This window comes from Mauremys mutica, chromosome 2, assembly GCF_020497125.1.
Source record: "Mauremys mutica isolate MM-2020 ecotype Southern chromosome 2, ASM2049712v1, whole genome shotgun sequence".
In the NCBI taxonomy this organism is placed as follows: Eukaryota; Metazoa; Chordata; order Testudines; family Geoemydidae; genus Mauremys; species Mauremys mutica.
In genome coordinates this window covers 258569214-258594935 of record NC_059073.1, presented here as the reverse complement: position 1 = coordinate 258594935, position 25722 = coordinate 258569214, and the positions used below count along the sequence as shown (strand labels likewise).

Sequence of the window (25722 nt, the reverse complement as noted above, 5' to 3'; positions counted from 1 at the left end):
AGTTGGAGACTAGATGCCAAAACTAAAGGATAGAGCTAAAGTCAAAAGTCAGGAATGAGACCCAAGGGTCAGAGCTGGGTTATTGGAGTGAGGCAGAGCAGAAACTACTTCAGCGGTGAGCAAATGCATTGAGCAGGCACTGAACTATTACTGTTGCTTCTGCTGCTGGGTGTAAGAGCCAGTTGCTGACTCTTCCAGCCAATGAGGCGGTGCAGCCAATTACCCATCCTGCCCCAGGACAGCTGTGCTCATTAGGCTGCCTGAGGACTGGCTCTGCTTCAGACCCTGCTTCCTGACGTCATGAGATTGATATGACTGCTGCTCCAGTTTTCATGTATTAGTATTAATTTCCACCTGTAGGAAGCCGCAGGCTCTTAAAAATGCTGGTTGGTAAAGTTGATTAAATACTGTACAATAATGATACAACATATAATGTTGGTAATATCCTAATATTCTAGTATGAGTTTGGGGAACTTAGAGTTTGCAATTCAGTCTATATGTGTATCGTAGTTCATTTTAAGAGTTTTTTTTTAAAAGAGAATGGGGAGGATATAGAGTTACTCCTGTAGCTCTAGGACAGTGTACTTATAAATACATTTGGGCATCTTCACAGTGTACAGTTATCATAGAATCATAGACTTTAAGGTCAGAAGGGACCATTATGATTGTTTAGTCTGACCTCCTGCACAACACAGGCCACAGAATCTCATCCACCCACTACTGTATCAAACCCCTAACCTATGTCTGAGCTATTGAAGTCCTCAAATCGTGGTTTAAAGACTTCAAGGTGCAGAGAATCCACCAGCAAGTGACCTGTGGCCCACGCTGCAGAGGAAGGCGAACCCCCCCCAGGGCCTCTGCCAATCTGCCCTGGAAGAAAATTCCTTCCTGACCCCAAATATGGCAATCAGCTAAACCCTGAGCATGTGGGCAAGACTCATCAACCAGACACCTTTAATAAGACAGGTTTTCCGTATAAAACATATATTAATATAACTTTAACTTAAAATTGACAAAACAAAAGAAATAAAATGTAGTTCTCCTTTACTATGCCCCAGGCTACAGGTAGAATAGTTGCATAGTTCTGTGCCATATTGGTGGCTACTAGCACAGGGTGCACTTTCGGTATCGTTTGTGTAACTAATATCAACAATAATATCATAGCTCTGTGTTATATACTTAGTATAAGGTGGTGAGTTGAGGACTGGCTTGAACTGCAATTTCCTTCCTTTTGCCTGTTCCTTTTTTTTAGCAGTGCTAGCACTAAAAGCTACTTGACAGATAGAGAAACATCAGCTTCAGTACTTTAAGTCAAGTGTCAGCAATTACAAACCTAGGTTATAATGAAAATGATAGATGGCTCTTAACTACAGTGTTATTAGAAAAAAAGTACTATAATAGCGTGAGAAGCACAATAGAACTCCTATTTCACAAACTAATTGGGGTTCAATGATTTCATAAAATCAAAATGTTCATAAAATTAAACATCTCAAAATTGCAGTAGGTGATGCATAAGTTGCAGTATGGAGCACTTCATTGCTTTCTTTTTGTCCTTCGAATAAATGTACTTCAAGCATCAGAATGTGAGTGGTTGTCTATCTGTTCTTCATATACATCACTTTTATGATGTGGTTTAGTCATTTTTTTCTCCCACTGAGAAAAATGGTTTGTATAACTGGTTGTTCATAAAACTGGGGTTCATAAAATTGAGGTTCCATTAGTATGGTCTTGTTGTTAAAGGCACAGGGCAAGGAGGCAAGAAATCTGGGTTCTGATCCTAGTTCTCCCATAAGCTTCCTGTCTGATCTTGGACAAGTTACTTTACTTTTTCTTCACATGCTTGCTCATGTCAGTTCCATTCTAGGTGTGTGTGTGCACGCCCATGTGCACAGTTGTTGGAATTTTTTGCCTAGCGGTATCCGTAGGGCTGGCTGTGGCGCCCTCTGAAGTGCCGCTCTCATGCACCACTATATGAGTCGCCACCGGCCTTATGCCCTCTCAGTTCCTTCTTACTGCCCATGACGGTTGGTCAGAGCGCCTTCCTCTTGCCTCCCAAGTGGATAGAAGTTTTTCCTAGTACCTAGTTGTCTTCCCTTTGTATATAGTTGTTTACAGTAGTTACATAATTTTCGTTTTTGTAAATGATACAACAAAATCATGGGCAGCAAGTAGAGCCCCCCTTTGGGGAGGCTCCGCCTCTTCCATGTCTGGCCCCCCACCGCCAGAGCCCCCAACCCCTCCGCCCCTCCCCCCAGCAGTCAGAATCCCATACCCCCTGCCCCCCCACGGCTGGAGCCCTGAGGACCCCTAGTCCAGAGGAGACCTGAGCGCCCCTTCCCCCGGTCAAAGGAGACCCGGGCCAACCAAAGCCCCAAGGGCCCCACCGCACCTGCCCAGAGGAGCCCTGGGCCTGCCACAGCCACACCTCTCCTCGCCAGACCCCAAGTCACTGCAGAGAAAAGCCTCTCACTCTCCTTCAAAGAAGCTTTTCATATGCCCTATGCAGGTTCCAGAGTGGCGGAGGAGGTGGTATCTGCTATTCAGCTTCCTGGGTTAATCAGTAACCTTGGAGTATGGGCATGGGGCATAATAAATAAAAAACCTCCCCCCCAAACTCCGCAACTGGGGTTCTGGTGGCTGCGGCAGCACCAGAGGAGGCAGAGCCTCCCCTCGGCTATTATACCCACTGTCCATCAACAAAATTAAATCAATTTAGAAAAAAATCCCACTTTTTAAAATTTTATCACTGTAAATTATTGTGGACCATGCATGACTAGTTCTTTGAAAGTATTACCATGTTTAATCGGTGTGTTTGCAGTGTTGTTGTAGCAAGGTTGGTTCCAGGATATTAGAAAAAACAAGGTGGGTGAGGTAATATCTTTTATTGGACCAACTTCTGTTGGTGAAAGTGATGAGCTTTCAAGCTACGCAGAGCTGTTAGTCCAGACCTGAAGAAGAGCTCCATGTTGCTTGAAAGCGGGTCTCTTTCACCAACAGAAGTTGGTCCAATAAAAGATATTACCTTACTAACATCCTGGGACCAAAAACAGCTAGAATAACATTGCAAACAACGTATTCTAAGGAACCATTCAAGGTGAAGTGGACCATTAACTTTGTTATAGTCATAGGATATAAAAGGGACGTGTGTGGATTACAGATTTTTGTAATAAGCCATAAATCAGTGTCTTTATTAAGACCATCTAGAAAAGATATTCATTTAAGCTCCCACACTTATCTTTTGAAGGTGTTGTGCAGGTTTCCTTTGAGGATAAGAACTGAGAGGTCAAATATGGAATGATTATTTTGTAAAAAGTGTTCACCCACAGGTGATGTGGTGTTTTTGTCTTTTTTCATTTTTCTTTATGAGTTCAATGATTGACTGGTTAACCCACATAGTTGTTATTGGGGCATTTAGTGCACTGTATGAGGTACATCACATGTGATAGGCATGTGTAGGACCCTTGGATCTTGAAAGGTGTATTGTAGGGGGTATTAATCATTGTAGCACAGGAGATATGTCTGCAGGTTTTGCATCTGTTCTTATGGCAGGGTCTGTTCTTGCTTTGAGTTGGGAGTCCTGGGCTATAGGGAGCTTGCTTCTGATGATCAACTGGGTGAGGTTGGGGGATTGTTTGAAGGCCAGAAGAGGGGGTTCAGGAAAGAGTTCTTTCAGGAAGTATGGGTTGTAATTGATTCATGATATGCCTTATGGGTTCCATTGTAGGAGTGGTAGGTACCAACTTGAGTTGTGTGGTCAGAGGGTGTTTTTTTCCTACGTTGAAGCAGGTTCTCTCAGAGTATTTGGGTGGCCCATTCCATGAGGTGGTCTGCTTCTCTAGTGGAGCGTCTTTGGTGAAAGTGGTTTTAAGTGTGTTAAGGTGTGTATCCTGGATTTTCGTCAGAGCATATTTTGTGGTATCTCAGGTCCTGGCTGTAGATAACAGATTTCTTGGTGTGTTTGAGGTGATTACTGGTAAGTGTGGTGATCCGTGAATTTTTTTGTATAGAGTCATTTGTAGGGTTCCATTGCTGAAGCTGGTATGGGAATGTTCTAGAAAGAGTTTGGTGGATGGATGGTGGTTATGGAAGTTACAGTAGAACTCTATGAGGGAGTTTAGATCGTCTGCCCATAGGATGAAAATATCATTGATGAATCTCATGTATATCATTGGTTTCATGGTGTATTTGTCCAGAAATTCTTCCTTAATGTGGCCCCATGAGGAGGTTGGCATATTGGGGAGCCATGCTAGTACCCAGGGCTGTTCCCAGGGTTTGAACAAAGTGTTTTTTGTTGAAGATGAAGTGGTTGAGTTTGGCAATGTGTTAACACATTTAAAAATGCCTTAATCAAATAAGGAAACTCCACCAGATAAGTAGATCACATAATGGAACAGGCCACCCAAACTCACATTAAGGATGTCATAAAATCCTTTCCCAACAACTCCAAGAGAAACTCTACACCTCATCCCCCATATATCCACCACAGGGACCTTCTGCATGCTTCCCAAGATACACAAACACAGGAACCCAGGCAGACCCATCCTATCTTCCCATGGCACTCTTACTGAAGGAATATAAGGACTCATAGAAAACATCCTCAACCCACTCACCACACAAAGGGCCACCTTCTTTCAGAAACTCCATAGCATTAACAACTTCCTTCAGAACACAATCCTTGCTTCCATGGATGTCCCCTCTGTACACACCGACATCCCTCACAACAATGGTATTGCTGCCTGCCTCAGATATCTACAAGACAATCGACCACACTCAGATATCCATCCCAAGCACATTGCCAAACTCGTTTTTAATTGTTTTTGCTGAAATCTATACTGTTTCTTTAGATAACACTAAATCGGTTTTTGTTTGAACAATGCAAAATTTTCTCTATTAAAGTGTTCTTGTTGAAATATTAAAATTGAACTGAGAATAATGATGAAGATAAAATCCAGGGTTTCATATGACTTGATCTGAGAAGCTGCGTATAAAAGAAATGATTTAAGAAGCAAAAGAAATGCTTGAAGAATTGCTAGTTCATGCAGCATTTTTAAGTACATCAGGTATTCGATGAAATCCTATAAAAATGTAAAGTACATTTGTCAGGTTATAGAGATATGTTACCAAGTATACTGCAGCATTACTAAACCAGGTGTTTGCCACTGTGACATATGATAGTAGAAGAAATATATATTTTTCAGCAGATCAGAGGAAAGAGATGTTTTTATCATCTTGTCACTGTTGTCATGACAACTATATATCCTAGTTAAGTAGAATGTCTGTAAGAATCCAACCTTCCCTTGCCTAATTATTACCAGCTATTACATTTTCCGTGCATTTTCTTCTGTGCCCTAGATCAACACTGAAGAACTGTTAAGTTGCTCGCCGGAATTACAACCACAAGCTTAATTATAGGCTTATGTGGTACAGAGAGCCCTTGGTAGGTTCTTTGCTATGTTAAAGCCATTTCAATACAGGGTTATTACACCTTTATTTCTAACTCAGTGTAACTGTATAATGAAACATTTTGTTTATAATATTTAGTAAATTAAAACAGATTATTTTGTTACACAGGAAAGAATGAGCTGTATGTAATCAGATTCTATCTTTTTAATATTTTGTATGATTTTGGAATGTACATTAAATATATTGTGTAGCTGGCCTTCAGCATCAGTGCTAAATTATTACAATATTGTTGTGGTATCAAGTATCAGAGGGGTAGCCGTGTTAGTCTGGATCTGTAAAAGCAGCAAAGAATCCTGTGGCACCTTATAGCCAAAGAATCCTGTGGTCTGTTAGTCTATAAGGTGCCACAGGATTCTTTGCTGCTGTTGGGGTATGATTGTCTTAACCAGTCATCCAGGGAACAATAGGTTAAGTGGGAAGTCTAACTATGAAGCTCCGTGTGTGCATTTTAATTCCTTCTTAGAAGAAAAAGTGTTTCCTGAATGCAAGGAATATGCGTAACTTCAGGGTTTCTTTAAAAAAAAAATCTTGTTGGCACAGTTCATTGTTTAGAAAAAAGTTTTTTTCTAACTGAAAATCATTTATAGATCAGGCATATAGTAGTTTTAAGGACATTGTTAAATGACCTGGTCTGTTGTGAAACTAGTACAATTTTATGTTTAGCTTTCGCTAAGGTTAAAGATATTTAGAAACATATATTACCGACATAGCTTTGCCATCCATAGGTGGTGACTTGCTTATCTTTTCTTCCTAAAAGGTATTATAGTCCTAATACATATTTTCATCAACAGAGTCTCAAATTACATTTCTACCATATTAAAGATCCTTGTGAAGTTTCTCTTATTACAGTCTCTACCTTTATCTTCTCTGATTTAGGAAGACTTCTGAAGACAAGTAAGCATGATATTGTCTATATACCAAGAAAATAACTATGATTTTAAATAACTCTCTTAATAATGATGGATTAACATAAGCAGTATACATCACTTCAACATATAGAATCATTTACTTGAGTATCATTATAACTGGAAATGTTCCAAAGTAGTACAGCTGCCATCACAAGCTTTTTTCATGAAAGTTCATTTTCATTTGATGCCATGGGCTGAATCTGACAAAAAAAATGCTACAGGACTGTAATGAAGACATAGAAACTCTGAAAAAGTCCAATTAAAACCCTGCCGGCAAACTGAGTTTCTGCTAATTAGCTCCAAGAGTGAAGAGATCTGGGTAGTAGCTCAGGCACTTATTGAGTCAGAGTGTCAAAGCAGATTTGCATGTGTCAGTGTGTTATTATACTCTCTACTCCAGTTAATTTATGACTTAAGTAAAATATTAGAATATTCAAACACAACAAATACAGCCAGTCAAGAAAAACATTCTCAACAAAGTCCAAGAGGAGGAAACCATGTATGGCTTGAAATCATGTATGGCTTAAGCTTCTAGAAGAAAAGTTACAAAATGAGTGAGGGTTACAAGCTGGTGAATCTAATTATAACAGAAACAAAATTTACAGGTAAAGCGCTAATTTTCCCTTTGTGCTTCATAGAGTCCATCACTTAGGCAATTGGGTTCTAAACAGCAGTGGCACAAGAAAACTCATGAGAGAAACATATCCAACATAGATGCCCTAGATCCCAGAGACTAATGCACTGAAAACACTGCTGCCAGAGGGTCCATCAGTTGAAGTTCCCATATCAAGTCCATAATGTTTATGTGTATGATAGGGATTCCCAAACTGCAGTCAGGTACATCTTTTCTAAAATGATAGATTACCCTAAACCCTATTTGAGTGTGCTCTGACTGAAGGGGGTAAGGGAAAGTCTTCTGCTTTAGAAGATTAGCTGATGGAAAATAAAAACCTGTCTGTTTGTATTGGTTCCAGTAATTCTTTCTTGTGGATGGGGTCTGCAAACAAATTAAGTATTGTTAGCCCTGAAAGATACGAAGGTGAGATTCTTGAGTCCTCATTATACTGAATGTCATAGCTTTTCCTTAGAAGAAAGTGGATCTGAACAAGATGCAGATTTTGTAGAGGAGGAGAGGTGTTAGATGCAGTACCTGACCTTCCTTTTTTGCTTAGTTTGAATAGATTTAGAAGAAGAGGACCTAGAGCAGGGGTAGTCAATAGGCAGACCGTGGGCCAAATCTGGACTGCCAGATGCTTTTGAACGGACCCCAATTTTTTTTATTTACTTATTCTTATTTTATTATTTTTATTTGTTTTTTTATTTTCTCTGGAGTCTAGACCTTGATTAGACCTTGACCAAGAAATTTGGACCTTGACAAAAAATAATTGACGACCCCTGAGCTAGAGTCCCTATTCAGTTCCTCTTTCTGCTTCTGATGTACAGGATGTGGCTGATTCATTTTCCATGAAAACCTCATTAAGCAGCCAAGTCAAGTGAAAATTTAATTTTCTAGCCCCTTTTTGAGAAGCATGAAGCCTGGAGGGTTTTTAATTTCTTGTGTAGATGGTGAGTTGCCATCCCCTCAAACAGGATGGAGCTCTATCAAAACCAGAGACCTTAGGAGAATGAAATATCTGGATTTCACAGTTGGATCAGAGAAATTGGTTTAGACCACTGTGATATACAGTGTTCCATAACTTGTGACATGTTTTGCATCTTCTTCTGACATAGTTACTCCAGATGCCATTTTGCAAGAAAACTGGTTAAAACATTGCGAAAAAGTCTATGAGTCTATGAGTCTAATATTTCAGCAATGCAGATTGGAGTGAAAGGGGGCAAAGTAGTGTCACACTCTGGTACTAATTGTTGGAGTTGTTGATTGCTCCATTTGCCTGTTTGTGTTCTCCTTTAGCATTTGTATTATGGTAGTTCCTAATGGTCCTAACTAACATCAGGGCTCCTTTGGGCTAGACACTTTTTTAATGAATATGCATATAGCCACCCACCTATCTGAACTGGTGATATCTATTTAATTGGAAATTCATTTATTGGCTTTCCCACGACACAGACACCGGACAGTTTTAAAATTTGAATCTAATGTGCTTTTAAAAGTAAAATTCTGACTTCCGTTGATTTAACAAAGTCTTTGTTAACGAACTTTCACAAAACAGTATAAAAATTATATTAGCTCTAGAGCACAAGACATTTTTGATTAATGGAATTTTACAGTGTTATTGTAGCTGTATTGGTCCCAGGATATTAGAGAGAGAAGGTGGGTAAGATAATATCTTTTATTGGACAAACTTTCAAGCTACACAGAACTCTTCTTCAGGCCTGGAAGTTCAAAAGCTTGTATTTTTCACCAAGATAAGTTGGTCCAATAAAAGACATTACCTTACCCACCTTGTCATGTTAATGATGTGACAGATACAAGGTTATAGTTAACACGTTATCTAAAAAGGACCATCTACTGGATTTCTTTTGTTAATGTTAATTTGTATTTCATATTCATGAGAGGCTTAAACAAACTGGCAGTCCTAGAACACCTGCTTTCTTTCTGTAATTAGGGTGCTGATAGCCAAACCATGAACTTTCTTGCGTAGCGTTGCCAGTAATCCCCAATCTGATAGATGGGTCTTTCTAGAAGTGAGAAGTAATTGAATCTCAACGGTTACCAAGTTCTTGTGTACTGTCTGAAAAGAGACCACCAGCTGTGTTGAGTTAATTGTACTTATTTCCGTGATGTGTACTTCTCTTCAGTGAGAACGGAACTGAAAATGCCACACTCATGGGTTGATTTTGAACTAGATCCCCGATGAAAGTGAGAGAATATGAATTACACTGTTAAAACTGACTCTTCTTTTACGGAATTTTAAATGGAACATTGCAAATAGTGCAGTATTCACAACCTAAAGTGTTGTTTCTGTACTGATCAAGTTTCCCTACACAACTCAGCGAAATATTTTGTCCCTTAACCTCCTACACCCCTGCAAGTTAAGTCCTGGGTCTCTCCTGTGCAAAGTCCTAGGATATGAAGTTGAAGAGCAGTGTAGCATTTCTGGTGCCTTCTCCTGGGCAAGCCTGCTTTTTGTGAAGTAGTGTCACAATGTGCTCATTCCTTCAACCCAAAGATATTTGGGGTTGTCGCCAAAAGTGGCATTAGGGAATCTCATGAGCAAGCCTGCCAAATAGATATCACATGCTTAATGAAAGGGCGGAGAGACTAACTGTGATAAAATACTTTGTGTATTATGGACAAGATTGAGACCGCCAAACTCATTTTTATTTGCAAACTATTCTTGAGTCCAAGTCTTCAGATGTGTAGGACTCATGATTTACCTGCGATCTACTCTCCAAATAAGCATCTTTTCATAAAAGATGATGTCTGGTAGTGGAGCAGTAAGGTGGCAAGGTGCCAGACACTCAAAACAAATTATTTGACAGAAAATATTGGGTAGACAAATAGGCAAATAATGGCTCTAAGTGTTTGGAGATTGACAAATCTGTTTTAGTAGTATATAAACCATATAATTCATTTGCTAAAATGGTAAACCATATGTTACTATTTGTGTATATTTATAAGCTATAAGGTAAAGACCTGAAATGAGTGCAAGTTAGTTGCTGCAAATACTGTAGCTCTATAGTAAATCTAGCAGAGACACAATTATTTTAACTTTGCTGTATATGGTTCAACAAAATAACAAGAATTCTTAAGACTAAATTTAATCAAGTAGGGAATTGAGATTTAACAGCTTTATACAGGGTAGCTGTAAGTTGGGGTTTGGACCAGTGCAGCTTTTCCTCATAACATTTGAATGGGTTAGTATTGTTTACTGCCTAATGAATACATTTTCCTTTTTTTATGTGCACACAACTCCCATTGATATTACTGAGAGTTATGTGCACATACAGCGAGAAGAATAGAACCTGATTTTGCAATGGCATGGTGCATGTATGAAAAGCATAGTGGTATACACCACTTACTAAGTCCGTAAGTGTAAATGCCAGGGTTTTTTTGCTTGTTTGTTTTTTAAATCCCTGTGCAATTGGGTTGTGCTAAATTGGTGGTGATTTTATGCCAGAAAGTCTGTCTGTGGATTGCAGTATTTATAGTGGAAAGTGTTATCTTACCTGGGCATGTGGTGAGTGCACGTTTTTGTGGTTAAGCTGTGGGAAAACAACCTTTATGATCATTTAGTGATATAATAAATAGTGTCAGGGTTTAATTCAGGCTTTATTTCACGTTAGTATCTCTAGTTTGGCTGTTTTTTACTAGAGCAAAAATAAGAGCTACATAAATGACAGCTGCCACATCACACATATTAATCCTAGCTTATTAGTATACCTTACAGAAATAACTTTAACTGTTCTTGACCACCACCCTGCAGGAAACTAACAAACCCTCCACATTTTAAACTATGCAGTCTTAATTTTCCTTAACAAAACCCTCTCTGAGCTGTATCTGAATGAGCTTAATTGCCAAAGAGTTGCTTCTCTGTCACTTTATTGGTTGACACATTATACAGCAGAGCCCTGTGTTTTTAGTGGGTTGCCTGCATCTGATAGCGTCTGCCTTGTGCCATCTGTCCCCCGGAGACTGCCGCACTGAATAGATCTGTATTGTATTATAGCTGTGGTAATGTGTTGTGGCATGATTTTCCCTCCACTCCCTTAGAAAATGTAATTTTGGCATCTATTTCCTCAATATGACTAGCCATGAAACCCTTCCTCCATTCTCTAGATGTGTGGCTGATGAAAGTCTGCTGAAAGGTCCAGCACATTTGAATGAGCTAGGGGGCTAGGCCCTATAAAAACTATGTACCTTCAGAAATAAAATAAATACGTGTAAGTAAATCAACTTGTGGTTATACTAAAGAAAAAGTTGAACTTGTTATGGAGAAACCATTGCAGGAAAACCACAATTAATATGTAATTACTGTTGCATCAGAACTCTGAATAATCACCATTTGTAATGTTAACCTTTTACATAACCTAAACATCCAAGCAATTCAGAATTTGTAATTTTTGACCATTTGACTTCCATTGGAAAAATAGCAGCTCTTCCAAGGAGAAAAGCCCATGCTGGATTTTTGCAAAAATTAGCAATTTTTTGGTGATTATTAATATCTCCCCCCTGTCTTTTAATTATTTTTGACATCTTTTCTTGCCAAATGTATTGAATATGGGGGGAACAATGAAATATTAAAAACCCTGAGGATTAAAATATTTATTTTACAATGCAGAAATATTTCCATTCTTCAGCATTTCACTTTGGTATCGGCACAAAAAGTCCATGACTCACTGCTGTGCTGCATTTCTGTTGTCTTTACCAAGTGCTCTGTATACCAGAAAAGTGAATTGCCATGTCATGTAGCAACTGCTGTAGTTGCTCAGAAAGACATTTATTATGTCCAACATTTGCAGAAGTGGCCAGTTGTTGTGATTGCCCAATTTCAGAGATTTTTGGGCCTAATTTTGAGAGTGCTGAGTACCTACAGCTCCAAAAGAAGTCAGTGGGAGGTGTGGATGTGCAACACCTCTGGAAATCAGGCCTCATGGGGCTCAATCTGGGCACCTACAATCACTGTCACTCTTAAAATTTAGGAGCTTATCTATTAAGATAGCAGGATAAAAGTCATTTATTACCCTTGTGTATTATTAATGTGTAAATGCTTTCTGTCTCTGGGTTATAGTAGGTTGGGAGCTGTCTGTTTTTCTCAAAGATTAAAAAAAACCCAAACATCCTTAATTAATACTTTTTTACTCAGTCACAAATGTTCTGTCTGTTTTCATATCTTTTTCTAATGAAGTGCTTTTGTTCCAGACAGCAAATGGGAAGCATGTGTTAGCCACAATTACTTTTTGGCATTTTGGGAATTTTACATTAAAAAGTTACATTCCTTATGTTTTCTGTGTAGATCAGGGGTGGGCAAACTTTTTGGCCTGAGGGCCGCATCGGGTTTCAGAAATTGTATGGAGGACCAGTTAGGGGAGGCTGTGCCTCCCCAAACAGCCAGGCATGGCTCGGCCCCCCACCCCTCATCTGACCCCCCCCCTGCTTCTTGCCCCCTGATGTCCCTGGCCCTGGGACCCGTGCCCCTGCTCTCTGTCCCCTGACAACCCCCTTCCTTAACTGCCCCCCGCCGCCCCATCCAACCCCTCCTCTCATTCCTGACTGCCCCCCCGGGACCCCTGCCCCATCCAACCACCACTTCTCCCTGACCACCCACAGACCCTCCACCTCTAACTGTTCCCCCCCAAGTATCAGAGGGGTAGCCGTGTTAGTCTGGTTCTGTAGAAGCAGCAAAGAATCCTGTGGCACCTTATAGACTAACAGACGTTTTGCAGCATGAGCTTTCGTGGGTGAATACCCACTTCTTCAGATGCAAGTGGTGGAAATTTCCCCCCCACTGCCCCATCCAACCAGCCCCTCTTTCCTGACTGCCCCACCCCCCAGGATCCCTACCCCATCCACCCCCCCCCCCCTTCTCCCTGTCCCCTGACAGCCCCCGGAACCCCCACCCCTGACTGCCCCCTGCTGCCGCATCCAATCTCTCCTCTCATTCCTGACGCCCACCCCCCGGCATCCCTGCTCCATCCACCCTCCCTGATCCCTGACCGCCTCCAGAACACACGCCCCTGACTGCCCTCCCCAGAACCCCCAACCCCTCCTTGCCTTCCTGACTGCCCCCCCAGACCCCTGCCCCATCCAACCACCCCTTTTCCCTGACCGCCTCCAGAACCCCCGCCCCCATTCAGCCCCCCCGTTCCTTGCCCCCCCGTTCCCCACCCCATCAACGACAGCTCCAGCCCCTGACCACCCCCAAACTCCCCTGCCCTCTATCCAACCTCTCTCCCCTGTTCCCTGCCCCCTTACCGCGCTGCCTGGAGCACTGGTGGCAGGTTATGCTACAGCCACACCGCCCAGCTGGAGCCAGCCACGCACCGCGCAGCATAGAGCACCGGGTCAGGCCAGGCTCTGCAGCTGCGCTACCCCAGGAGCACGCAGCCCCGCCGCCCAGAGCATTGCGTCCGCGGTGCAGTGAGCTAAGGCTGCGGGGAGGGAGGACAGCAGGGGAGGGGATGGGGGTGAGCCTCCCAGGCCAGGAGCTATGGGGCCGGGCAGAACAGTCCCGCGGGCCATAGTTTGCCCACCTCTGGTGTAGATACAAGCTCCAATAACACATGGGAATCTACTAACATGGACCCCTGAGATTTTGCCTGGGTGCAGGTTCCACAGCAGTGGATCACTTTGGGGGATGCAGTCCAAACTTGTGGTGTGATGTGCTAGAATTAGGAAAAGAATATCATATTTGAATGATGGTCAATCCAGTTAGCTTTCTAACTTTGAATAAGAACCTTACAATTAAGGCTGTCAAGTGATTAAAAAATAATTAATTTAATCACCTGATTAAAAAAATTAATCACGATTATTCACACTGTTAAACAGTAATATAATACAATTTATTTAAATATTTTGGGATGTTTTCTACATTTTCAAATATATTGATTTCAGTTACAACACAGAATACAAAATGTACAGTACTCACTTTATATTTATTTTTGATTACAAGTATTGCACTGTAAAAAAACAAAAGAAATAGTATCTTTCAATTCACCTACTACAAGTACTGTCGTGCAATCTGTTTATCATGAAAGTTGAACTTATAAATATAGAGTTATGTAAAAAAAACTGCATTAAAATAATTCTTATTCAGCCAGTCACTCAGACAAACAAGTTTGTTTACATTTGCAGGAGATAATGCTGCCCGCTTCTTGTTTACAGTGTCACCTGCAAGTGAGAACAGGTGTTCTCATGGCACTGTTGTGGCCAGTGTCACAAGATATTTGCATGCCAGATGCGCTAAAGATTCATATGTCCCTTCATGCTTCAACCACCATTCCAGAGGACATATGTCCATGCTGATGGCGGGTTCTGCTTGATAACAATCCAAAGCAGTGTGGACCGATGAATGTTCATTTTTATCATCTGAGTCAGATGCCACCAGCAGAAGATTGATTTTCTTTTTTGACGGTTACAGTTCTGTAGTTTCCGCATCGGGGTGTTGCTCTTTTAAGATTTCTGAAAGCATGCTCCACACCTCATCCCTCTCAGATTTTGGAAGGCACTTCAGATTCTTAAACCTTGGGTCAACTGTTGTAGCTATCTTTAGAAATCTCACATTCACACTTCTTTGGATTTTGTCAAATTTGCAGTGAAAGTGTTCTTATAATGAACACAGAAAGGGACATACAATTCTTCCCCAAGGAGTTCAGTCACAAATTTAATTAATGCATAATTTTTTTAATGTGTGCCATCAGCATGGAAGCATATCCTTTGGAATGGTGGCCGAAGCATGATGGGGCATACAAATCTTTAGCATATCTGGCACGTAAATACCTTGCAATGCTGTCTACAAAAGTGCCATGCAGGGGCCTGTTCTCACTTTTTGGTGACATTATAAATAAGAAGAGGGTAGCAGCATCTCCTATAAATGTAAATAAACTTGTTTGTCTTAGCAATTGGCTGAACAAGAAATAGGACTGGGTGAACTTGTAGGCTCTGAAGTTTTACATTGTTTTGTTTTTGAGTGCAATTATGTAACCAAAAAAATCTATATTTGTAAATTGCACTTTCATGACAAAGAGATTGCACTACAGTACTTGTATGAGGTGAATTGAAAAATATTATTTCTTTTGTTTATCAATTTTACAGTGCAAATATTTGTAATAAAAATAATATACACTTTGATTTAAATTACAACACAGAATACAATATATATGAAAATGTAGAAAAACACCCAAAATATATAATAAAATTCAATTGCTATTCTGTTGTTTAGCAGTGAGATTAAAACTGCAATAAATCATGATTAATTTTTTTTGAGTTTATCACGTGAGTTAACTGCAATTAATCAACACTCCTACTTACAATACATTCTTACAGAACTACAGGTGAAATAATTTCCATTAGCAATAAGGCAGCTTCTGTTCCAACAGAGCTGAGCTCAGTGAATTTATACAGAAAAGGTTGGTTCTGAGACTACAAATCTTGACAGTCTTTAATTGTGAATGGTTATACAGGCCTTTAAGGAACATGTATTATCTGCATGATCATGGTATGTTATCTTTTGTAGAGTGTTGGTATGTGTATGTATGTATATTACCGTAGCTGACATAATGCATGAAGCATTTTAAGAATGTATAATTTTCAATATGAAAGGAACATTTTCAGGAAAGTGCACTAAAAGTAACATGTATTACATTATGAAATTATATTTCATACAGCAAATGTGAATTGTCCAGACTCTGTAGCAGAAAATTAAAGGTGTGTGCGTCTTTTCTGTATGAACTTTATTTGGACTGAGTGAAGAAGTTTTGTGACAGCTGGTTTGGAGTCTGATATATCTTAAATGTTAGAACTAGATAGTTTTCCCATAATCTTAGGCTTCATGGCACATGTTTTAGCCAGTTCATTTCATTAAATCATTTATCTTACATAGTTACTGAAATACAGTGCTTTAATTAAATGTCTTAGACATTTAGGAATAGTTTATTTGAATAGGTCATTTAATTATACTTTATCTGTAAGAAAGTATTAGCTGAGTTAGTAAGGCCATCTGTAATGCCTTTTAGTTCACTCATACTGAATTGTTCAGATAAAGACTTTCAAGTGTTGTCTAAATAAGGAAGAAGCCTTGGTAAGGTTAAGCTTAGTGAAGGACACAAGAGAAGCATACACCCTAGACAAGTGGTAGAACATAAACTGTTTGCAGCAGCAGTGGACTTTTTCAATTTTTACCCCATTGTTTTTCAAAAATATTAAAAATAAGAATGCCTGTCCTTCAGGATTTCAGGGAGGATGAAAGTGAGGAAGAGGAAGAAGAAAGGGTGGGTGGCAGTGATAACTTTGAAAAGGTGCTTACTTCTTTTTTCACTGTTTTAGTTTAGTGATATTGAAATGCTTTCCCTTTCTTTTATAGGTGTTCCTTAAGCCTGTTATTGAGGACAGAAACATGGAACTGGCCAGAAGATGCACTGAAATTATAAGTGATGTAAGTGACTGTAACCATTTGTGTCTGTTAATTATATTGCTTTCTTCTAAAGGTTTTATGTGTATTATTATCCTTTCTTCAGATTTAGAAAATGTAGCTATAGGTGCCCATCCTAGGTTTTGGGTGCCTACTCAATAGATTAAAACATACAAAATAATATAAATGGGCTGCCCAAGAATATGTGTATGAGGAAACTCCATTAAAATGTTACAGAATTGCATAAAGGCATTCAATTAACAAATTCCAAATGAGTTGTTAATAGGAATATAATGTATGTCTGCATTTGGCATGAACACGTTGGATCAGATCTGTAGTGGGCATAAATTGGAGTAACTCTGTTGGCTTCACTGAAGTAACATCAGCTTTATGACAGCTGAGGATCTGGCCCCCTGAGTGAATTATGAAAGTGAAGGTTTGAGTTTGTATTTATTGCGGTGCCCCTCCTGGAAACTTGAATCCCAGGAGGAACTTTGCAAATGCGCACTAATTGGGGTTCTGTTTTTGATTAGACATAGAGTGACAGCTCTCCTTCATGGACTAAGCATACATGGTGACTAACAGCATGAGCGATGGTGATTTGCCTCTAAAATAATCTTTCCTGCCAACTCTAGGCTTGGACGTTTTGGCAATTGATTGATTAGTAGAACTGCAAAGTGGGGGCTGGTTCACCTTGTGTTGTAACATGATGTATAATCTTATTGTAGCATTATTATAAAAGATGAATAAGTGTGTTGACCTTGTGAGATTAATACATGCAGAAACTAGACTATAGAGGATGCAGAAAATTCATTACTGGAGGACATTTATCAGGAAAGAATAGATGGCCGCTAGAAAAATGGTACATCTGGAATGTTTAGGAGCTATCATGCTGGGAAGAGAATGTGGCTTGACAGGGTCAAAACTTCTCTTGTGCCTGAGCGCTGTGTGGGAATACTTAAATCTTGGTGTGCGCTGAATATTGGATACAGCCTTAAGAGAGGCCAGTAAGCTGATTACCCAGTAACATCAAAGTATTTTAAGAAGTAGTACCGGCTATTAATATTTTTATCAAAGGTACTGATAGTTATCCATGTGTTTTTGTTTGGAAATGTACTGTATATGACACAATACAAGCCTGTCAAGTCAGGTAAAAGCCACAGTGAAAATGATGCATTAGGCTGACCTGAAATCCATGTATTGTTTCCATACTATTTATTTCTAGATATGATTGCTGTCATAAAGGCAAAAAATACCCTGAACAGTGCTGATAAACTATTTGTTTTAATTAGAATGGAATTATTATTGAAAAGTGTATCATTGGTGATCGTGATGGCTGCTGCTGCTGTTAATCAGTTGATAAATATTGTAGAGGTATCTTTCTTTGATTTTTCTATCAAGTTTTGGGGGCTAAGATGAATAAATGAATTTTAAAATAAGGTTTCAAACCCTCAAAGATGTGGCTTTTGCTGAAAGTGTGTGTTAGATTTTCACTGAGATATGTGAAACTTTCAAAGGATAATGATTCCTGTATGATGATATTATAAAAGTGCAATGGTCCAGAATCAATATAATTTCAAAAGGAATTCTCCCTATTAATATACGAAAATGGAACCCACAGTGCTCACTGAAATCATTGAATGTGTTTTTATTGGCTTTAATGAGTATTGGATCAGGTTCAGAGTGAACTTTTTTTAATTCCCCCAAACCTTCACCATAATTGAATTTTCACTATCACTAAAAAAGTCCTACAGTACCCAGGGAGAAAATTCCCCTACCACCACACTTCTTCATTCTAGGAATGGTGCCAGAACCTCTTGACCCTTTTTAGTTACAGGGGACACACATAGCTATGAAGGGATTGTCTTCACTCACTTCTGGAAGCACCTGCACAAAGTTTGGGAACAGAGCTCAGTGAATATTCTTGTTTGTTTTTGGATCCAATCATGTTCATAGATTTTACATTTGCTCTTTTATAAACATTTGTGCGAAGTACTTTTTGTTTGCATGACTGTTTAGAGAGGAGCTATTATTCATGCAAATATGGAAATGGATTAGTGTATTCATTTGGTAATAAACACAGTTGTACCTGAAAACCTCTCCGTGTGTGTGTATGTATATATATTTCAGACCCAAATTTGCTCATTACCATGTAGAAAGGGAAGGGACTGGAAATGAAGGTAATATGTATAAGTCCAACATACGTGGGTTTTAATGCCTTTGTGTGGCTTACAGTTTTACCCTAAGGTAAGGTGACCTTGTGACAGCAGCACGTGACCTTGTGACCACAAGGCTGGGTTATTTCCTTTCCTTCCTTTTAAGGCTGTCAACACAGATACTCTGTCAGAGTGCAATGTCATGATTGTTCATGACTTGAGATATTATGATCATATTATGCTCACCCTTTATTTTTTACAATCAGACTTTAAATTGACACTGTTATTTTTAAAGCCCTTTATGGCACGCAAGCCTTGGGTCTTGTATGAGAGGATATCCGTTCTCACGTGCCACTGTTTAATGATCCCACCATTGTAGTCAGCTGATGTTCACTTTGTTTGTGATGATCCCTATGTTGCCCTCCTCTCAAATCCATGCAATTTATTAAATAACAGTTTTCAAGATGCCTTTAATTCTGACTTATGTTGGACTTCCTTTCCAACCCCTTTCTTTTCCACATTTAAATTGGACCCCTTAATTTGTTTTTATTGTTTGTATTTTAAAAGGGGACACGGGTGCTGTTATGGGGAAAGTAGGAAGCTGAATACAAATAAAGTTATTAAGCAAATTATCATAGTCTTTTCTGTGGAAGGGAAATAGCTTGCCTCTTGAATCATCAAACTGCATTTCATATGTGCACATTACTAATGTTTTTTTATCACCTGCAGCAAATTCCCTTTAAACATAATGCTACTTATCATCTAATTTGCCACATACTGTAGTCCAAATTGTAGTTCTTTCTGATTCAGCATCTCCTTGCCATCGGCTGGATGTAGTGAAGATTAGATCCTGGCAGGACCTTAATTGCTGTTTTTCTCAATTAATAGTGTTTAATGATGGTTAATAAAATTATTAGAAAATGAATTTGTTGCAGTTCTTTTAACTACAAGAGAATTCTTGGTACTGCACTGAGGTTCTGAGAATTGTCAGTAGTCTGGAGATAAAAAATTATTTATTGTTGGTTAAAATGAGAAGAGTAATTATGACCCAGTTAACTATTGTTTCAAGCTGTTTTTCTCAGTATTGGATAGAAAATGTGGATGTATGATAAACTGTGTCTTAATTAAATTCTCATTGAATATCTCATTTGTCAAATGTTTCAGAGTTTGACTTTTCATTTTAAGATTTATATCCAGTTTGAAACAAATTGTTCAGGATATAATCTGTTGTTGGTAAAAGCTAATACTAACCAATGGATACCAGTGTGTCCTGAGCCAGTTTCTGCCCTCAGTTACACATGTGCAAGTCTACTGACCATATCCATATAACTTCAGTAGAGCTGCATTGGTATAGCTGACTGAATTGTATCTGGCAGAATTTGGTCCTTTGACTCTTCTTTTGCAATTGTAGCCCACACCTACTCAGTGTAGCTTTCTGTTCCCCTCTAGAGGGATCTGCATCACATAAACATTCAAGAGGCTGCTAGAGCCTTTCATCTAACAGATGGGACCTTTAGCTCAACTGCTCAGACATAAGCTTTTTGATTCAGAAGTTCTGGGTTTGATTGCTTCTGCTGCTGATCCACCCATGAGCATTGTGTATCAAATAGTGGCCCCTACCACGTTTTAAGCTAAATGGATCTCTGCAGCTTGGGATAAGTTTCCATGCCCAGGGACAGTGCATAGCTGATCCTTACTAAGTTTGGTAGTCTGTATTTCTCTAGTGACTAAGCCACACATAAAGATTAATGAGCCTAATCTGGTTTTGCCTAAGGAATCCAGGTCTTTTAGCTTAGGCAGTACAGGTTTATGCTTTTATATCCAGAGGTATTGAATGTAATCCCTGCTGTCAATGACCCACCAAGAGGCATCACATTATAATGGAATTTCAAACATTGTTTTCTACATTTAGGGACAGATTTTCAAAGTTGGATGCAGACACACCCACTTGCATCTAACTGAAGGCACAAATACCAAATGTATGGGTACAAATGGCTATATAGGTTCCCAAGTGGCTATATATATGTGCAAATACTCTGTATATTTGTGCATGGTTTTAGATACATAGAGATGTATTTGCAGAACTGTTGTGCCTAAATGTGAAAACTTGGCATTTAAACTTTGTATTTTTTAAATGGAAGCAATTTTAAATACAATATGATGTCATTAAGGGCCCAATCCAGCTCTCGTTTAAATCAATGTAAAGACTCACATTAACCCCAGTGGAAATTGGCTCAAGCCCTAAATTGTGATATTTAAGGTCATGTTCTCCCATAAGAGGCTGATTTATCCAAAAAGGGGCCTTAAAATTCAGTATATCTTTGCCAACATCTGAACAAAAATAATTCACTGTGAATTTGGAAAAAAAAAGTGTACCTGTATATTTACCTAAGTGATGGCTGCATATGCAGCTTAATCTTAAAAAATTTAAGTATATTTTTATCGTATTTGAAAAAAATTCACAGGAACAATAACTTTCACTTTATTGATGGTTTCCTGTTCTGAACACAGTAAAACTCTTTTATTTTACACAGTATATCATACATACTTCCATAGCTTATACTAGTAGGCTGTTTTTAGATTCTTGAAGTGTGAAAGTTACATTTGTGTGTGTGCGTGTCTGTGTGTGTACACACATATGTAGTGGAGATGCAAAAACTGATACTTTTTAATGTTTTCTTTCAATATAGTACTAGAGCAAAACTCAAATTCCATAGCAAGTAATACATTTTCTGCTATTAACTTCAATAGGAATTGATATAAAGTAGAAGAATAGAAAACTATTGTAAATATTACTGTTGAAATCTTTGTTCCCCATTTGTTGTAAAACAGAACTGTGGTGTTTTTAATATCTTGTGAAATAAGAGTCAAAGAGACATAATGCCAAACGCAGAACTGGTGTAAAGAAAAGTATTTCCACAGAAGTTAGTGGAATTATGACCAATTATATTAAGGTGAGGTTGTCCCAATGAGTTTATAATTATTAGTCAAAATTATATAAGTATAAAGGACACGAAAGGTATATTTTTGGTCTGAGATTTTCAAAGGAGCCTAAAAAAGTTAGACAGCCAACTCTCATTGAAATTCAATGGGATTTGGCAGCCTAAGTCCCAAAGGAAGGATTTTTCATAATCAGATCTTGTAAGGTCTAAGAGATCCAGTTATCCTTGCATAATATTTTGTAATGAATAGGAGGTCACTTGCAGGCAAAAATTCACACTTGGCCAAATTAATATTTTACTCATCCAAATTTTAAATCCCAAATTTGAGTAAGAATATAAGCTTCTATGCTCATTTCTTCCAGTCATTGCTTGTATTCACCATATATCCACACCATTTATGCTTCAGAAACTTCTTGCTTACTTCATACAGTGAATATATATTTCAAGTGCAAAAATGTCACTACAGTATTCCGTATGTCCTTTTTCATCTTCCAATTGCCTGATGCCAATTGATGCAAAAATATCTGTAGCAGAACAGAACATCTAGGATCAAAATCTAATGTGAAGATTCTTTCTTATGTCCTATCATAATTACCCACTGAAATCTTGCAGTCACAATCAGCACATTCTGATTGGGGCTTCTAGGAGCTGCCAGAATAAAACTAAACAATGAGAAATAACTGGTGCTGGTATTGCTGCTTTTCAGTTATTTAGGGGGCAGGAGGTCTAGGGTGCTCTGACTTGGGGAGGGGTCACTGATTTGGTTGTTTTTCTATGCAAAAAAGATTGAAACATTTTAAGAATCTTATGTTTTTGTTTTTGTATATAATTAAACTATATATATTGACCTTCTCAATCTTGCATATTGCATACACATACTTTCTAATAGGCACATTTAAAAAACACAAACAAAAGTCAGTGACCAAATCAGCATAAAAAACCTCTCAGTTTCATTTAGTGTTCCATGACTCTGTGTATAGAATCATAGAGCTGGAAGGGATCTCGAGAGGTCATCTAGTCCAGACCCCTGCACTCAAGGCAGGACTAAGTATTATCTAGGCCATCCCTGACATGTGTTTGTCCAACCTGCTCTTAAAAATCCCCAATGATGGAGATTCCACAACCTCCCTAGGCAATTTATTCCAGTACTTAACCACTCTGACAGTTAGGAAGTTTTTCCTAATGTCCAACCTAAACCGCTCTTGCTGCAATTTAAGCCCATTGCTTCTTGTCCTATCCTCAGAGGTTAAGAACAACAATTTTTCTCCCTCCTCCATGTAACAGCCTTTTATGTACTTGAAAACTGTAATGTCCCCTCTCAGTCTTCTCTTCTCCAGATTAAACAAACCCATTTTTTAAAATCTTCCCACATAGGTCATGTTTTCTAACACCGTTAAATCATTTTTGTTGCTCTTCTCTGGACTTTCTCCAATTTGTCCACATCTTTCCTAAAATGTGCTGCCCAGAACTGGCCACAATATTCCAATTGAGGCATAATCAGCGTGGAGTAGAGCGGAAGAATTACTTCTCGTGTCTTGCTTACAATACTCCTGCTAATACATTCCAGAATGATGTTTGCTTTTTTTGCAACAGCGTTACACTGTTGACTCATATTTAGCATGCGATCCACTATGACCCCCCGATCCCTTTCCACAGTACTCCTTCCTAGGCAGTCATTTCCCATTTTGTATGTGTGGAACTGATTGTTCCTTCCTAAATGGAGTACAGTACTTTGCATTTGTCCTTACTGAATTTCATCCTGTTTACTTCAGACCATTTCTCCAGTTTGTCCAGATCATTTTGAATTTTAATCCTATCCTCCAAAGCACTTGCAACCCCTCCCAGCTTGGTGTTTCATCAAGGAGTAAATATGATTGGTACTGAAATACAGAGCCCTTCACTGGTTTGAATATGGTCCAGCTGAGAAATGACCAAAGATATTTACCATCTCACAGTTATATGGTTGCCTGTCTGAAATGAATTTGGTGTTGTCCAGCCCACTTCTTGGTGGACAGTACCTACATCATGCAAAACAACATTGCAACTAGCATCTTTTTTGGCTGTCTTCAGAAAGGTCAAGAATTGATTCTGCCTGGAGACTAAATTACACTCATAGAAATGACTCTTCCAGGTCACTTGTGAGGAACATTGTCTTAGGGCTGGTCCACACTAAGAAGCGGGGTCGAACTAGGGTACGCAAATTCAGCTACGTGAATAGCGTAGCTGAATTCGAAGTACCCTAGTTCGAACTACTCACCCGTCCAGACGCCGCGGGATCGAAGTCCGCGGCTCCAAGGTCGACTCCGCCACCGCCTTTTGCAGTGGTGGAGTACCGGAGTCGACCGCGGCGCTTCCGGAGTTCGAACTATCACGTCCAGATTAGACGCGATAGTTCGAACTCCGAGAAGTCGAACTCACCGCGTCGACCCGGCTCGTAAGTGTAGACTAGCCCTTAGAATGTGCAATATTCATCAAAGATTGTATGAGAAAGGAAATCAGACTGGATATTTTTGCAGCCCAGCATCTCCCACAATTATGTTATATATGGGCTCATTCCTTCCACTCTGCAGTTTCTGGAAGCAGTTCAAAGCTGTAGCACAGCAAAAGTTGGACATGCCTCTTTTTCCTGCTTGCTGCCAGATCTTCTGCCTCTGTAGCAGCAGCCATGCAGCAATTGGTTTGCTCCCATTCTTTTCTTTGCCTCTATTTTCTAACCATTTTGGGGCAGTATCAAGCTTTTTTTTTTTTTTGTTCTAAGCCTCCATCCTGGTTCAGGGTTTGTACAGAATCCTGGCCACAGAGACTTGGTGCTTTCGCTGCAGTGCCTCCTTGCTGAGCTCCTCTGTCCCCTTATAGGCATGGCAGAGCAGCTGCACAAGCACTGGACAAGGTCCAAAAGATGCTTCCTATGTGAGGGAGCATTTCCAAGCTTGCTAGAGAGTGAATTATGAATTATGCCCAGCATGCTCCCAACCAGCTGACCGTAGCACTCTCAGGACCTGGATCTCTGAGTTGGGACAGGCATGATGGGGTCCCCACCCTTACAAGTAGCTGTGACTCCACCACAGAAAAACCAAACCAGGAGACATAAAGCAGAATAGGGAGAGACTCTAAGGAGAAGGAGGACTTAATTTGAACACCCTAGGGGGTAAATCCTGGGTCAACACAGGACCTCAAAGGTTAGATCCCTGTGGGGCTACTGGTCCCTATCCTCCAACCCTTAAATGAGTCTTGAGAGAGTGTGAAGACGAGCAGGACTCGTAGCCACTCCCTCTGACTGAATGTGAGTCAGGGAACTGTGTTAATGTGATCCCATCCCCCAGGGATCTCAGCTATTCGGGACTTCCTCCAAGAGGGTGTGAATAAAGACTGTTGAATTTGACCCAAGACAGACCTTCAGCTCACCTCCATAGCATACCAGATCTCAGCCATTAATAGTCTTTTGTTTGCAGGATCCTCTTGCTGTCTGGAAGAGTAGTCCAAGTATCCAGGTTCATCAGAGCAGTCTGACAGGTCAGACCAATTTTCCCTAAATGGAACCTGCCATTGGTGTTCACAGTCTTAACAGCTCACCCTTTCAAACCTCTGACTTCAACATTGGCATTCTATCTCTCCATCAAGGCCTGTTTTCTGCCTGCCATTATGCCTGTTAGACGAGTGTCAGATCTGTCAGCCTTACTGTGCATTCCATGATGACAAAGTGGTACTGAGAACTCTGCAATCATTTCTTTTAAAAGATTAAAAGATTTTAAAAGATTTCTTTTAAAAGGGAACTCTTCTTTCTATGCCTTTTAGGAGATTATTCTTCCCTCATTCTGTCCCAGGCCACAACATCTGACTGACAAGCACACTGCAGACATCAGAAGAGCACTGAAGATTTAGACTAAGCATAAATCTGTTTACACTAAGTGATAGAATCCGCCAGAAGGTCAGGTGCACTGTTTGCCTCCTTCCATTCAAAGTGTCAAGGACGCAGAGCTTCCAAGTTATCCACTGCTAGATGGATCAGACAGACATTGTGCAGGCCTACAAGGCATCAGGCATCTCTGTTCCAGAAGGAAGCAAGGCAAACTTCACAAGATCTATAGCAGCTTCGTGGGTCGAATAAGCATATGATTTCACCACTGAAATATGTAGATTAGCCACATGGGCATCAGTTAACACCTTTATCAGATGCTATAAAATAGAATTTCTGCCTTCTGCAGAGGCCTCCTTCAGCAGG

The 25722-nt window shown here is 39.7% G+C and overlaps 2 protein-coding genes across 2 annotated transcripts in view; both read left to right on the top strand.

The window, feature by feature from the left end:
* The window catches only part of LOC123364039 (LIM zinc-binding domain-containing Nebulette), a 400792-nt gene that overhangs the window by 261737 nt on the left and 113333 nt on the right, over positions 1-25722 (top strand). The window lies entirely within an intron of this gene.
* Positions 1-25722, top strand: part of LOC123364040 (nebulette-like) — a 113164-nt gene that overhangs the window by 52776 nt on the left and 34666 nt on the right. The window contains exon 2 of the mRNA XM_045005757.1: positions 16355-16426. Coding sequence (XP_044861692.1) covers positions 16388-16426 — 39 coding nt within the window. The 5' untranslated portion in view covers positions 16355-16387. The remainder of the gene's footprint in view (positions 1-16354; positions 16427-25722) is intronic.